Source organism: Dendrobates tinctorius, unplaced genomic scaffold (genome assembly GCF_039654945.1).
Source record: "Dendrobates tinctorius isolate UK_male_01 unplaced genomic scaffold, ASM3965494v1 ptg000157l, whole genome shotgun sequence".
In the NCBI taxonomy this organism is placed as follows: domain Eukaryota; kingdom Metazoa; phylum Chordata; class Amphibia; order Anura; family Dendrobatidae; genus Dendrobates; species Dendrobates tinctorius.
The window spans coordinates 3,731,219-3,745,398 of NW_027361824.1; the positions used below are offsets into that span (position 1 = coordinate 3,731,219).

The following is a 14,180-nucleotide window of genomic DNA, read 5'->3' on the forward strand; positions in this document are numbered from 1 at the left end:
TGGAATTTTTGGTACTGTGTCTATCTGTAATATAGTATTATCCTATTAGGTCAGGTGGTCACCCGGCCTGGGACCCTAATGTTTTTGTCACTTGTTTTTAGCTTGTTTTGTATAGTGTCCATAACAATAAAAGTGTTTATATTCTATATGGGAATGTGCACATCTATTGGGTAGTTGTTTTTTTCTTCCTGTTTTCAGTGACACAGCGGCGACACATGCAGCTGTGGCAGTGATCAGCTATTCAGCCGACGCAATCCAGGAAGCCGGGTTCCTGCTGTGGCCCTCTCTTGCCACTTGCCAGGGGGGAGTAGGCTGTGGTGAATCTTTTTTGCCAAGGAGGAAGTAGGAGTAGGCGGTGGTGGCCCTCTCCTGCTGGGGGAGAAGTAGGCGGTGGTAGCCCTCTTCTGCCAGGGGGGGTAGGCGGTGGTAACCCTCTCCTGCCAGGGGGGAAGAAGGCAGTGGAGGCCCTTTCCTGCCAAGGGTGAATTAGGCGGTAGTGGCCTTCTCTTGACAAAGGTGAGAGTAGGCGGTAGTGGCCTTCTCTTGCCAGAGGGGACAGTAGGTGGTAGTCGTCCTCTCCTGCCGGGGGAGAGTATGTGGTGGTGGCCCTCTCCTGCCGGGGAAGAGTAGGTGGTGGTGACCCTCTCTTGCCGGGGAAGAGTAGGCGGTGTTGGCAGTTTCATGCCAGGAGAGAGTAGGCAGAAGTGGCCCTCTCCTGCCGGGGATACTAGGCGGGGGTGGCCCTCTCCTGCCGGGGATATTAGGCAGGGGTGGCCCTCTCCTGCTGGGGAGAGTAGGCGGTGGTGGCCCTCTCCTGTCGGGGAGAGTAGGCGGTGGTGGCCCTCTCCTGTCGGGGAGAGTAGGCGGTGGTGGCCCTCCTGTCGGGGAGAGTAGGTGGTGGTGGCCCTCTCCTGTCGGGGAGAGTAGGCGGTGGTGGCCCTATCCTGTCGGGGGGAGAGTAGGCGGTGGTGGCCCTCTCCTGTCGGGGGGAGAGTAGGCGGTGGTGGCCCTCTCCTGTCGGGGGGAGAGTAGGCGGTGGTGGCCCTCTCCTGTCGGGGGGAGAGTAGGCGGTGGTGGCCCTCTCCTGTCGGGGGGAGAGTAGGCGGTGGTGGCCCTCTCCTGCCGGGGAGAGAAGGCGGTGGTGGCCCTCTCCTGCCGGGGAGAGAAGGAGGTGGTGGCCCTCTCCTGTCGCGGGGAAGTAGGCGGTGGTGGCCCTCTCCTCTCGTGGGGAAGTAGGCGGTGGTGGCCCTCTCCTGCCGGGGATAGTAGGCGGTAGTGGCCCTCTCCTGTCGGGGGGAGTAGGCGGTGGTGGCCCTCTCCTGCCGGGGATAGTAGGCGGGGGTGGCCCTCTCCTGCCGGGGATAGTAGGCGGGGGTGGCCCTCTCCTGCCGGGGATAGTAGGCGGTGGTAGCCCTCTGCTGCCGGGTGAAGTAGGCGGTGGTGGCCCTCTCCTGCCGGGGGGAGAGTAGGCGGTGGTGGCCCTCTCCTGCTGGGGGGGAGAGTAGGCAGGGGTGGCCCTCTCCTGCTGGGGAGAGTAGGCAGGGGTGGCCCTCTCCTGCTGGGGAAGAGTAGGTGGTGGCCCTCTCCTGCTGGGGGAGAGTAGGTGGTGGTGGCCCTCTCCTGCCGGGGGAGAGTATTGGTGGTGGTGGTCTCTCACATGTGATCCTGATTTCTGTCAGACGTAATCAGAATTACCTGGACATCCTGCGGCTCCTGTCTCTGGGGGATAAGCAGCTGAACTCCTTCGACATTTCTCTCCGGTTTACTCATCTCTTCTGGTTTGGAGACCTGAACTACCGTCTGGACATGGACGTACAGGTGAGGCCGAACCTCTACATGGCAGCACCAGGTGTCTGTAGTGCGCTGCCACCTGCTGGCAGACATAGATCTATATTGTGTGGATGTGTGCTGACCCCTTTGTGGTCTGCACCTGATTGTGCAGACGCGGGGGGCTCATGCTGATAGATTGGCCCTGTATGGTATGTAGTATGGGGACGCTGGCATCTTTTTCCTTGCTGTGAGCTCCTACATGTTTGTCTCATTGTAGGAAATCCTGAATTTTATCAGCCGGAAGGAATTTGAGCCGCTGCTGAAAGTCGATCAACTCAACCTGGAGAAGGAGAAGAACAAGATCTTCCTGCGATTCAGTAAGACCCGAACTCGAGTGTAACCCCTGCAGCTCATCTCACAGAGACCCCTCATTGATATTTTATTCTATCCCCCCCATTGGCCTCTTAAATAATCCCTGTCAAATCAGCATGCCACATTCCCCCCTTTATCGGCCCATCTCGCTACCCCCTATCTGCACATCAAGTTTCCTCCCTCCCCATCTGCCCATCACGCTCTCCCTCCCCATCGGTCCGTCATGCTCTCTCTCCTCTTCAGCCCTTTACCCCCCCCCCCATTGTCCTGTCTTCAGCATCTCTGGATTTTCCATCTGTTACAGGTGAGGAGGAGATCACGTTCCCCCCCACATATCGCTATGAGAGGGGCTCCAGGGACACCTACGTATGGCACAAGCACAAACCCACTGGGGTGAGTAGTCCTGGGACCCCACCTGATGTGTTAACCCCCACCTCTCCAGCTTTTCCTCCCGCTTGTTCTGCAGTCCGCATTTGGTGTATGATGTGTCACAGTCTCAGCCTCCATGTTTCTCCCCCGGAGTTTTGTGTATACTGATGTATACAGTAAGGTGTGCGGTGCCTCGTACCTCGCCTGCTGTAATAACAGGATCAGGATGGTGTAACCTGGGGATTCAGAGGCTTGTTCTTGGCTGTGTTCCAGGTCCGGACTAATGTTCCTTCCTGGTGTGACCGGATCCTGTGGAAATCCCACCCGGAAACTCACATGATATGTAACTCGTATGGTGAGCGCGGATTATTTCAAGGGGTGGGGCATGGTGGGTTTACCTGTGATGTCATCTGTGGTTCTCTGCAGGGTGCACTGATGACATCATGACCAGCGATCATTCCCCGGTATTTGCATCCTTCGAGGTCGGAGTGACGTCACAGTTTGTCTCTAAGAAAGGTGGGAAGTTTATAAATGCATTTTTTATAAAAGGGACATAATATAATCAGAGCTGCAAAACATGGGAGTGTGGTGCGGTGTGACATCCTCGCTATGCTCCATCTGCCCTGGTCCTATGAGCTGACAATCTGTCTCATATCCAGGTCTCCTGAAGCCGTCTGATCAGGCCTACATAGAGTTTGAAAGCGTTGAGGCCATAGTGAAGACGGCCAGCAGAACCAAGTTCTTCATAGAGTTTTATTCCGGATGTTTGGAAGGTGAGTGGATCCCGGGAATGAGGTCCGAGCTGGCATGTGAATGTGCTCCACCCTGGGTAATAGGGAAGACCGGAGCTGCCGTGCGAATGTGCTCCACCCCTTGGTAGTAGGGAAGACTGGAACTGCCTTGCGAGTGTGCTCCACCCCCGGGGACTAGGGGAGAGTAGAGCTGCCGTGTAAATGTGCTCCACCCTCGGATATTGGGAGACACTAGCTGCCGACTGAATGTGTTCCATCCCCCGGGTAATAGGAAAGACCGGAGCTGCCGTGCGAATGTGCTCCACCCCTTGGTAGTAGGGAAGACTGGAACTGCCTTGCGAGTGTGCTCCACCCCCGGGGACTAGGGGAGAGTAGAGCTGCCGTGTAAATGTGCTCCACCCTCGGATATTGGGAGACACTAGCTGCCGACTGAATGTGTTCCATCCCCCGGGTAATCGGAAAGTCCGGAGCTGCCGTGCGAATGTGCTCCACCCCTGGGTACTAGAGAAGACTGGAGCTGCCATGCGAGTGTGCTCCACCCTCAGGTGCTATGGGAGCTGCCATGTGACTATGCTTCACCCTCGGGTTTTGGGAGACAGAAGCTGCCGGGTGAATGTGCTTCACCCCCCCGGGTATTAGGGGTGTCCTTTTGATTGGATGACTTGTGTTCCTACAGAATATAAGAAGAGCAGCGAGAATGACAGTCAGAGCATCGATAACATCAACTTTTTGAAAGTCCAGTGGTCATCGAGGCAACTGCCAACCGTGAGTGACCCACATGTCTGCAGAGCATCTCATCATTACCTCTACCTACTGATAGACATATAATGCTGTCCTGCAGATTATTATACACCTCCGCCGCTCATTCTGCCCCCCTCGACCACGGCCCTGCCCCCTCTTCATCCTGACTGATACATGGAGATCTATTCTGCAGACTGTCGCGTCACTGACCTCTAGTCCAGCAGATAGCTGCGGTGTCTCCTTGCTGCCCCCCGGGGGGCACATTATCTGCTACACTCTGTCATGACTTGCAGTGGTGACGTTATTTTCAGCTTTGTCCTGCTCTTACAGCTGCGGCCCATCCTGTCAGAGATCGAGTACCTGCAGGACCAGCACTTGCTGCTTACCGTGAAGTCCATGGACGGCTACGAGTCGTACGGTGAGCGCCACTCGTATCCTTACAGCCGGTGGTAACGAAGCCTCAGGTGCCGTACATTGATGTATGAGTACTGGAGTGTCGGACGGGGGAGCGTCCAGATCAGGAAGGGTTAAATGTCTCTGAATCTGAACCAGAATATATTACTAGTCACTGACAGAAAGCAGAAGTGCTGATAATAGCGAGGAAACAGTACACGGTGTGATAAAGGCAGAGGGACGGCCGAGCTGTGACCCGTGTCCTGCATGTACCATAAAAACCCACAAGAAGCAAAATGATCATAAACCTGTAACTAAATAAGTAAGAAGCAAAAGTGCATATAAATAACATCGGATTCTCATAACACTGTGTTAGCTCAAAATTAGAATAAAAGCTTTGCACCGTTGGCAAGGTGACCCTGATCTGATCAGGGCGGTCCTGCACTGTCTAATATTAAAACCTCCCCATGTGTCAGTGCTGACCTCAGTGTGTGAATAAGGGCAGTGTGTGAATAAGGGACCTGAGCTGCGGACACCAGCCTAGGGAAGCTATAACATGTAATGTCCAGCTCAAGTAAGGGAGGCTATGAGCTTGGTTTAAGTTGGCATATATGCAGCACATAAACGCATGTTCATATTGGCCATAATTTACTTATATAGTTACAGCAGGGTTTGTTTATTTTGCTTCTTGTAGATTTCGTGCTTTATGGCCAATGTGAACATGTGTTTATGCACTGCTTGTATACCAACTTAAATCAAGCTCAGTCTTTCCTGTAACTATCACGTATACATCACGTGTCCTGTCCATCTCCACAGGCGAGTGCGTCATAGCGCTGAAATCCATGATTGGCAGCACTGCACAGCAGTTCCTGACATACCTGTCTCACCGGGGCGAGGAGACCGGGAACATCCGGGGCTGTATGAAGGTTCGGGTGCCCGCAGAGCGCATGGGGACCAGGGAGCGCCTGTACGGTAAGAGTAACAAATGCCGGGCTCTGAGGGGGTGGGGGGCCACAGTCACATGACCTGACGTTCCTCTCATCATCTAGAATGGATCAGTATTGACAAAGATGAGACTGGAGCCATGAAAGGGAAACCGCCGTCCATGTCCCGTCCCAACCACGAGTACAGCAGGTAATGACCCCTTACCCCGTTGTGCGCCCCTCTCCTTCTCCCTTCGCCGTGCACCCCTCACCTGCACCCCCTCACCTGCACCCCCTGTCCTGCACCCCTCTCCTTTTTTCCTTGCCTGCACCCCTCTCCTTCCCTTGCCTGCACCTCTCTCCTTTTGTGGCACCCCTCTCCTCCCACCGTGCGCCCCTCGACTGCACCCCTCACCTACTCCCCATACCTTTTCCCCTCACGTGCACCCCTCTCCTTCTTCCCCGCCATGCTTCCCTCTCCTTCTCCCCCCACCTGCACCCCTCTCCTTTTGCGGCACCCTTCTCCTCCCACCTTGCACCCCTCGACTGCTCCCCTCACCTGCTCCCCTTGCATGCACCTCTCCTTCTTCCCTCGCCTGCCTCCTCTCCTTCACCCGCCATGCGCCCCTCTCCTCCCCCCGCCGTGTACTCCTCGCATTCTCCCCCGTCGTGCGCCCCTCGCCTGCTCCCCTCACCATCTCCCCTCACCACCTCCACCGCCGTGTGCCCCTTGCCTGCTCCCCTCACCTCCCTCCACAGTGCACCCCTCACCTGCTACCCTCATCTTCCCCCTGCCTTTTCCCCCTGCCGTGCATCTCTCGCCTACTCCCCTCACCTTCTCCCCCCACAGTGCACCCCTCGCTTGCTACCCTCCCCTGTTCCTTTCGGCTTATCCACCCGCCGTGCAACCCTCCCTCTTTCCCACTCCATGCACCTCTCGCACTTTCCCCCTCCGTGCACCTCCCACTTGCTCCCCTCACCTTCTCCCCCCACTGTGCACCTCTCGCCTGCTCCTCTCATCTTCTCTTCTCCCCCCACCATTTACCTCTCCTCTCACCTTTTCCCCCCCGCCGTGCATCCCTCGCCTGCTCCCCTTACCTTCTCCCCTGCCGGGCATCCATCGCCTGTACCCATCTCATTCTCCCCCTCGCCTGCTACCCTCTCCTGCTCCCTTCGTCTTCTTCCCTGCTGTGCCGCCCTCGCTCTTTCCTCCTTTTTGCACCCATCTCTCTTTCTCCCTCCGTACACCCCTCGCCTTCTCCCCCTCCGTGCACCCCTCGCCTTTCCCCCCTTCGTACCTTGTCTGTTCCTGCACAGGCCTCACCCCTTCCTCCACTGTGCCCCTGCTCACCTGTCGGACGCTTGTCATCTCGCTCGGTGTCTTCCAACTTTAAATGTTTCCTCCTGTTTCCCCTTGTACCAGCAGGAAGCCCCCGCTGTCTGAGGCACCGGCCCCCCCACTCGGGAAGGTGTTTGAAGAACCTGAGAAAGGTTCAGCTCACACCTCCGGCCGCCCGCCTGCTCCACTGCCCGGCACCACCAAGGAGGACCCGGCCCTGGTGCGGTGAGTGCAGTAATGAGGGGCGACATTCTTGTGGGATGGATTGTGGGAGTTGTAGTGCCCACGTTGGTCACTATAATACAGTAATGACTGCGTTGCATTGTGGGGTCTCGGCTCTGTCTGTGTGGACTGATGCTGTGTTTGCAGATTTTAATGTGACTGGAGTATGAGACTTGATGTAAAAACACAATTTTGGCTGCAGCTTTGTCTGTGGCTGGAGTATAAGACACAACGTATGCAGCGCACATGATCGTGCAGAACAGTGGCCTGCGTGGACCCCGTTAGGATGGGGGGATGTCTCCACAGTTTGTGGTGATGCTGGATATCTAAGTGAGCTGCTACTGTAGAAGGTCCATGCGGCCCCTTTAAGCTGGAGCTTGCAGAGTACCAGGTGCCGGAGCAGAGCTTGATACTGGTGCATTTTGTCCTCTGCAGGTGTAAGATGGAGGCACAGGCGGAGGGTGACGGGCTCGGCATGAAGAACAGCTTCAATAACCCTGCATACTATGTACTGGAAGGGGTCCCCCATCAGCTGTTACCCCCCGATGGGCCGGCCGCCACTTCCTCTGCGGCCCCCAAGAACAAAGTCCAGATCACGGTCCCAGCACAGCGGCGTCAATTCCAGCACAGTGCCCGGAGCGAGGAGACGTCGTCCGATGAAGATGGGGGCACCCTGAATCTGCCGCCCCCGGACTTCCCGCCTCCTCCGCTCCCAAAGTCTGCCGAGCTTGAGATACTGGATAATCCTTTCTACATGACATCGGGCGAGCTGCACACCCGCCCATCGGAGGACGCTGAGCAGCGCAAAGTCCGGGTAGGCGTCACCTTCAGTGATCCCCCCGATGCAAAGTATCACCCCAAAACGCAGTCCCGGCCCCCCATACCACCACTGCAGTCCTCTTATATGGCAGAGACTCACGGCGGCGGCCCCGCGCACCAGGACGACCGCTCTTGCTCTGTGCTGCAGATGGCGCGCACCCTCAGTGAGGTGGACTATTCAGGGAGCAAAACTGAAGCCCAGAGCCGGCACCTCATGACCGGGAAAAGCAAGATGGAGCTTCCTCCCCGCAGCATGGACTTCAGCCGCCCCCTCGTCTTCCCCCCGCACTGCATCCGAGAGAGCATCCAGGAAGACCTGGCCGAGGAGGTGAGAGCCCAGCCGGAAAGCCGGCTGACAACCGGCAACGGAATTGCCTCCTCTGGATGTCAGCAGCATCCACCATTCATTTGTATCCTCCTGCCTCCCTGATGACTCTCCCATCTTCTCATCTACAGGCTGCGTACCAGGGGGGCCGTAACTCGCTGTCGGGGTCCAGCGTGGGCGAGTGGCTGCGGGGTATTGGGCTGGACAGATACGAGGAGGGGCTTATCCACAACGGCTGGGACGACCTGGAGTTCCTCAGGTACGGAGGAGCCCGACACACGGACCCCAATGTCGGCTCCTGAGCTCACAGTGGGGGCTGCTACAGGGGGCACCTCTCTTATACATGGCAGTGTAAAGCATGGAGGAGAGTAGAGACCTGCTGATCCTTGAATGAGATTTGAGGTGGGGTTTAGGGTCTCTCTGACTCCTGTAGACAATGCAGCTGAGCTGAAGTCCCTGAGCATAGCTGTAGTGTACAGCATGGAAGAAAGCAGATTTCTGGTCAGTAAAAAAAAAATAGAACTGAGGCTCAAATAGGCAATGTAGATGGAACAGCAGTCACGGACTATGGAGCTGCAGTGTAAAGTATGGGGGACTAAGCCAGTGATGAGGCAAGAGGTGACTATACGCTCTTATCGGACTCCAGCAGGTCTGAGCTCCACGCAGATTGTTGCGGTGCTCTGCGACACACAGATTGGCGCCATGCTCTGCACCGCACAGTTTAGCGCGGTGCGATTCTCTGCAGACGTGTCGCCCCTTCTAATCCCGTCACCTTGTGTCTTGCAGCGACATCGTGGAGGAGGATTTGGAGGAGGCCGGCGTGCTGGATCCCACCCACAAGAAGATCATATTGGACAACCTGCAGTTGCGTAAATGAGGTCGTCCCTTTGCTCCGCGCGCCTGCGCTGCTGCACCTTACCCGCTCCGCGGAGCCGTCACTGCCGCCTTACACAGGATATTCCTGTCTGCGCTGGTGCTGTGCTGCTGGACACCGGCGCCGCCTGTCCTTCTAGACATTTCTATAGGTGTGATGTGTTTAGCGGTCACTAATCTCCCCACAGGCGCAAAACCTTCTATTTCTCCTTTTTTTTTCTATATGTTTAATACGTTTTCACATTTCAAATGTTAGACCAAAATGGCCGCCGCTCCTTGATGGTGTTGTGTGGCCTCTGGACGCCATCTTGTCTGCCTTTATTACCCACAGGTGCCTTATGTTGTCGCCCCGGACTCATAAAGTGTTACTTTGGGGCGTGTGTTCTCCGGGGCAAGAATCTCCCCACTGCTGCGACCGTGAAGAAATCCCCCTGCTGCTCTGCGACCGTGGAGAAATCCCCACTGCCACCGTGGAGGAACACCCCCCCCCCCGGCTGCGACCGTGGCGAAATCTCCCCCTCCCGCTGCGACCGTGGAGAACACCCCCCCCCCCGCGCGCTGCGACCGTGGAGAAATCCCGCTGCGACCGTGGAGAAATCCCCCCCTCCCACTGCCACCATGGAGAACCCCCCCCCTCGCACTGCGACCGTGAAGAAATCCCCCTGCTGCTCTGCGACCGTGAAGAAATCCCCACTGCCACCGTGGAGACCCCCCCCTCGCGCTGCGACCGTGGAGAAATCCCCCCCTCCCGCTGCGACCGTGGAGAAATCCCCCTGCTGCTCTGTGACCGTGGAGAAATCCCCACTGCCACCGTGGAGACCCCCCCCTCGCGCTGCGACCGTGGAGAAATCCCCCCCTCCCGCTGCGACCGTGGAGAAATCCCCCTGCTGCTCTGCGACCGTGGAGAAATCCCCACTGCCACCGTGGAGACCCCCCCTCGCTCTGCGACCGTGGAGAAATCCCCCCCTCGCGCTGCGACCGTGGAGAAATCCCCCCCTCGCGCTGCGACCGTGGAGAAATCCCCCCCTCGCGCTGCGACCGTGGAGAAATCCCCCCCTCCCGCTGCGACCGTGGAGAAAACCCCCCCTCCCGCTGCGACAGTGGAGAAATCCCCACTGCCACCGTGGAGACCCCCCCTCGCGCTGCGACCGTGGAGAAATCCCCCCCTCCCGCTGCGACCGTGGAGAAATCCCCCCCTCCCGCTGCGACCGTGGAGAAATCCCCACTGCCACCGTGGAGACCCCCCCTCGCGCTGCGACCGTGGAGAAATCCCCCCCTCCCGCTGCGACCGTGGAGAAATCCCCCTGCTGCTCTGCGACCGTGGAGAAATCCCCACTGCCACCGTGGAGACCCCCCCTCGCGCTGCGACCGTGGAGAAATCCCCCCCTCCTGCTGCGACCGTGGAGAAATCCCCCTGCTGCTCTGCGACCGTGGAGAAATCCCCACTGCCACCGTGGAGACCCCCCCTCGCGCTGTGACCGTGGAGATATCTCCCCCTTCCTCTGCGACCGTGAAGAAATCCCCCTGCTGCTCTGCGACCGTGGAGAAATCCCCACTGCCACCGTGGAGACCCCCCCCCCTCGCGCTGCGACCGTGGAGAAATCCCCCCCCCCTGCTTCGACCGTGGAGAAATCCCCCGCCCCCCCGCCGCGACCGTTGTGAACCTCCTTCCCCTGCTGCGACCGTGGAGAAAACCCCCCCCCCAGCATTCCTGGGCCAGCTGCATTTCAATGACTGCACTCGGGCACATGTTTCCAGGCGTTATGGAGGATAGACACAGAGAGAACGCTGCCCCCTGCTGGAGCACGTGTGTATATCTGCCAGAGGGGGCTGCTGAGCGGAGGTCCTGGAGCAGCGCAGAGAGCAAACGTTCCAATGACCTGCGTCCTACTGAGCCACTCGTAGTGCAGTGCGAGATATATAACGAGGGGCGCCATAAACCGCGCCAAATTCGATTCCTAGCAGCCTCCGAAAATTGTATTTATTCTGTACTGATCTGGATTATGTCTTCTTTTCTAGTCCCACCCAGAGCTGCATTCATTATTCTGCTGTCGTTTCGTCTAGTTACAGCCAGAGCTGCATTCAATATTCTGCTTTCTCTGGTTACCACCAGAGCTGCAGTCGGCTTTCTAGTGTTTTGTTGGTAGTGCGGTCATTCTTTTTTTTTTTTTTTTTTTTCTATGAGTGATATTGTGCCTTTCTCTGTAGTCCCAGCCAGAGCTGCACTCACCATTTTGCTGTTACCATTTTTTTTTTTAATTTACTCAGGTTCATGCCGGAGCTGCGCTCTTCAGGGCCATGATATAGTGGCAGCTCTCAATTCTTTCAGTGCTGATTGAGTTTCATTTTGAATTTTTCTCTAGTCCCATCCGGAGCTGCCGTTTCCAGTCTAATGTTTATTTTGTTTACTCCAGTTACCCACGGAGCTGTATTCTCTATTCTAGAGATTTATTGCTGTCATTCAGAACTTTTCTTTCTTGTCTCATTTTGTAGTCCCAACAAGAGCTGCGCTCATCGTTCTGCTGTTTGATCATTTCTTTTACTCTAGTTGCCACCAGATCTGCACTCGGTGTTTGTGTTTCATTGGTGGCTCCCAATCAGTTTCATTAGGTTCTGATTATGAATGACATCATGTCTTTTTCTCTAATCCTAACTAGAGCTGCATTCATCACACTGCGGTTTCATAATTTTTTTTTTTACTCTGGTTACCACCAGAGCTGCATTCAGGTTTCTAGTTGTTTATTGATGGCTCTCAAGCCTGTTTCAAATTTCCGTTTGTTACCATCAGTCAAAATCCGCCGTTTTGCAAAAAAAACGGATCCGACATTTTTTTTTTTTTTGGGCGGATCTGTTTTTTTCCCATTGACTTGCATTAGCGGTGGATTTTGACGGATGGTCATCCGTTGGATCTGTTTTTTGACGGATCCGCCAAAATTTTGGTGTCCGCTGACTTGAGTGGACGGACAAGGAAACGTTTTTTGTCTGCGTCAAAATAGCGGATAGCAACAGATCCGCCGCTATGCGCCATTCGTTATAATGGTCTCTCTCTCTCCTTTTTCCAGGCTCGTGTTCCTTTAAATTTCCACCACTAGCTGATAATGCGGATCCATCCAAAAAACCGATCCGGTGGCCTCCGTTTGTGCCACAACGGAAACAGATTTTTTCACATTCTGGCGGATTTACACTGATGTCAAAAAACGGAAATGTGAAAAAGGCCTTATGCGCTCTTTGACTTATATTGTATCTTTTTCTCTAGTCCCAGCCAGAGCTGCGTTGACCATATTACCGTTTTCTAATTTCTTTTCCTCCGATTACCACCAGAGCTGCATTTGCCATTCTACTGTTTTCTCATTTCTTTTGCTCCGAATGCCACCAGAGCTGCATTGCTCAATTCTTATTCTCTGGTTACTACCAGAGCTGCATTCAGCTGTTTGATCATTTCTTTTTATACGGTTACCACCAGAGCTGCATTCACCATTCTGCTGTTACCTCTTTTCTTATTTTCCGGTTGCCACCAGAGCTGCATTCACCATTACAGAGCATATGATGCACAATGCTGACAGCCTTGTAATTGCAGCTCTGGATGTGACTCCGGATCAGTACAAGATAATGAGACTGGTCATAAGTGAAGCGACTCTGAATATTGATAATGAGATGGGCCGCCTGTGATGTCACAGTGTGTGATGAATTGTGACATCATCGCTTATACTTAACCCTCTGACTGCCACAGATAAAGCGCTTCCCCCCCGACAGTCACTTCACTGCCACTGACCACCCCACATCAGCCTGCACAGAGCCTCCTGGAATACAAGGTGTAGACACCAGGGGGCAGTGTAGCCACATCCAGATCAGACATCCTAATGTGTCACTGCATTTCTATGGGACATTCTTACCAATGAGGGACGTCCAAGCCACAGCGCCCCCCAGTGTCTGACAATGGTAAGGAGCCCAAAAAAGGGAAATGAGCACCTGCTTCTGACTGAACAGACTACACGTCGTCCGGCTGCAAAAACATGTCCGACTGTACGTCGCTGATTAATATTCGTGTGTTTTGACATTAAAGAAAAAAATTAATAAGAAACTTCTACTGTCCATAAATCGAAAATTTCCCAAATTCACAAAAAATTATTTTCAGAAATACAAATCTTGCCCACACTGCACTCGCACTACATAATCCCAGGTGCAGGAAACGTCCTGTAATCACGCGATACACAATACCTTTGTCATTCTATCAATTTATCCATAATGTTCCACCATAGTGCAAAGATATTCTTCCGTATATGGCGAAAACTGAGTAATATACTGAGTATAAAGGGTTGGTGAACTGCCCCGTATACGTAATTTGGCTACCAAAGTACTGCCCCCTATGTACAAGAATATAACTACTATAATACTGCTCCTATGTACAAGAATATAACTACTATAATACTGCTCCTATGTACAAGAATATAACTACTATAATACTGCCCCCTATGTACAAGAATATAACTACTATAATACTGCCCCTATATACAAGAATATAACTACTATAATACTGCTCCTATGTACAAGAATATAACTACTATAATACTGCCCCTATGTACAAGAATATATCTACTATAATACTGCTCCTATGTACAAGAATATATCTACTATAATACTGCCCCTATATACAAGAATATAACTACTATAATACTGCCCCCTATGTACAAAAATATAACTACTATAATACTGCCCCTATGTACAAGAATATAACTACTATAATACTGCCCCCTATGTACAAGAATATAACTACTATAATACTGCCTCCTATGTACAAGAATATAACTACTATAATACTGATCCTATGCACAAGAATATAACTAATACTGCACCTATGTACAAGAATATAACTACTATAATACTGCTCCTATGTACAAGAATATAACTACTATAATACTGCCCCTATGTACAAGAATATAACTACTATAATACTGCCTCCTATGTACAAGAATATAACTACTATAATACTGATCCTATGCACAAGAATATAACTAATACTGCACCTATGTACAAGAATATAACTACTATAATACTGCTCCTATGTACAAGAATATATCTACTATAATACTGCTCCTATGTACAAGAATATATCTACTATAATACTGCCCCTATGTACAAGAATATAACTACTATAATACTGCCCCCTATGTACAAGAATATAACTACTATAATACTGCCACCTATGTACAAGAATATAACTACTATAATACTGCTCCTATGTACAAGAATATAACTACTATAATACTGCTCCTATGTACAAG

At 53.4% G+C, this 14,180-nt stretch overlaps 1 protein-coding gene across 2 annotated transcripts in view; it reads left to right on the forward strand.

The window, feature by feature from the left end:
* The window catches only part of INPPL1 (inositol polyphosphate phosphatase like 1), an 81,955-nt gene extending 68,976 nt beyond the window's left edge, over positions 1-12,979 (forward strand). Inside the window, exons 15-28 of one of the 2 annotated variants that reach the window (XM_073548471.1) lie at positions 1,680-1,818; positions 2,048-2,147; positions 2,447-2,535; positions 2,785-2,866; positions 2,938-3,027; positions 3,171-3,284; positions 3,940-4,028; positions 4,335-4,422; positions 5,214-5,369; positions 5,447-5,531; positions 6,744-6,884; positions 7,317-8,028; positions 8,157-8,284; positions 8,812-12,979. In XM_073548471.1, coding sequence (XP_073404572.1) covers positions 1,680-1,818; positions 2,048-2,147; positions 2,447-2,535; positions 2,785-2,866; positions 2,938-3,027; positions 3,171-3,284; positions 3,940-4,028; positions 4,335-4,422; positions 5,214-5,369; positions 5,447-5,531; positions 6,744-6,884; positions 7,317-8,028; positions 8,157-8,284; positions 8,812-8,902 — 2,104 coding nt within the window. In that variant the 3' untranslated portion in view covers positions 8,903-12,979. The remainder of the gene's footprint in view (positions 1-1,679; positions 1,819-2,047; positions 2,148-2,446; positions 2,536-2,784; positions 2,867-2,937; positions 3,028-3,170; positions 3,285-3,939; positions 4,029-4,334; positions 4,423-5,213; positions 5,370-5,446; positions 5,532-6,743; positions 6,885-7,316; positions 8,029-8,156; positions 8,285-8,811) is intronic. The other variant, XM_073548472.1, reaches the window with a different exon arrangement.
* The last annotated feature ends 1,201 nt before the right edge of the window (positions 12,980-14,180 follow it).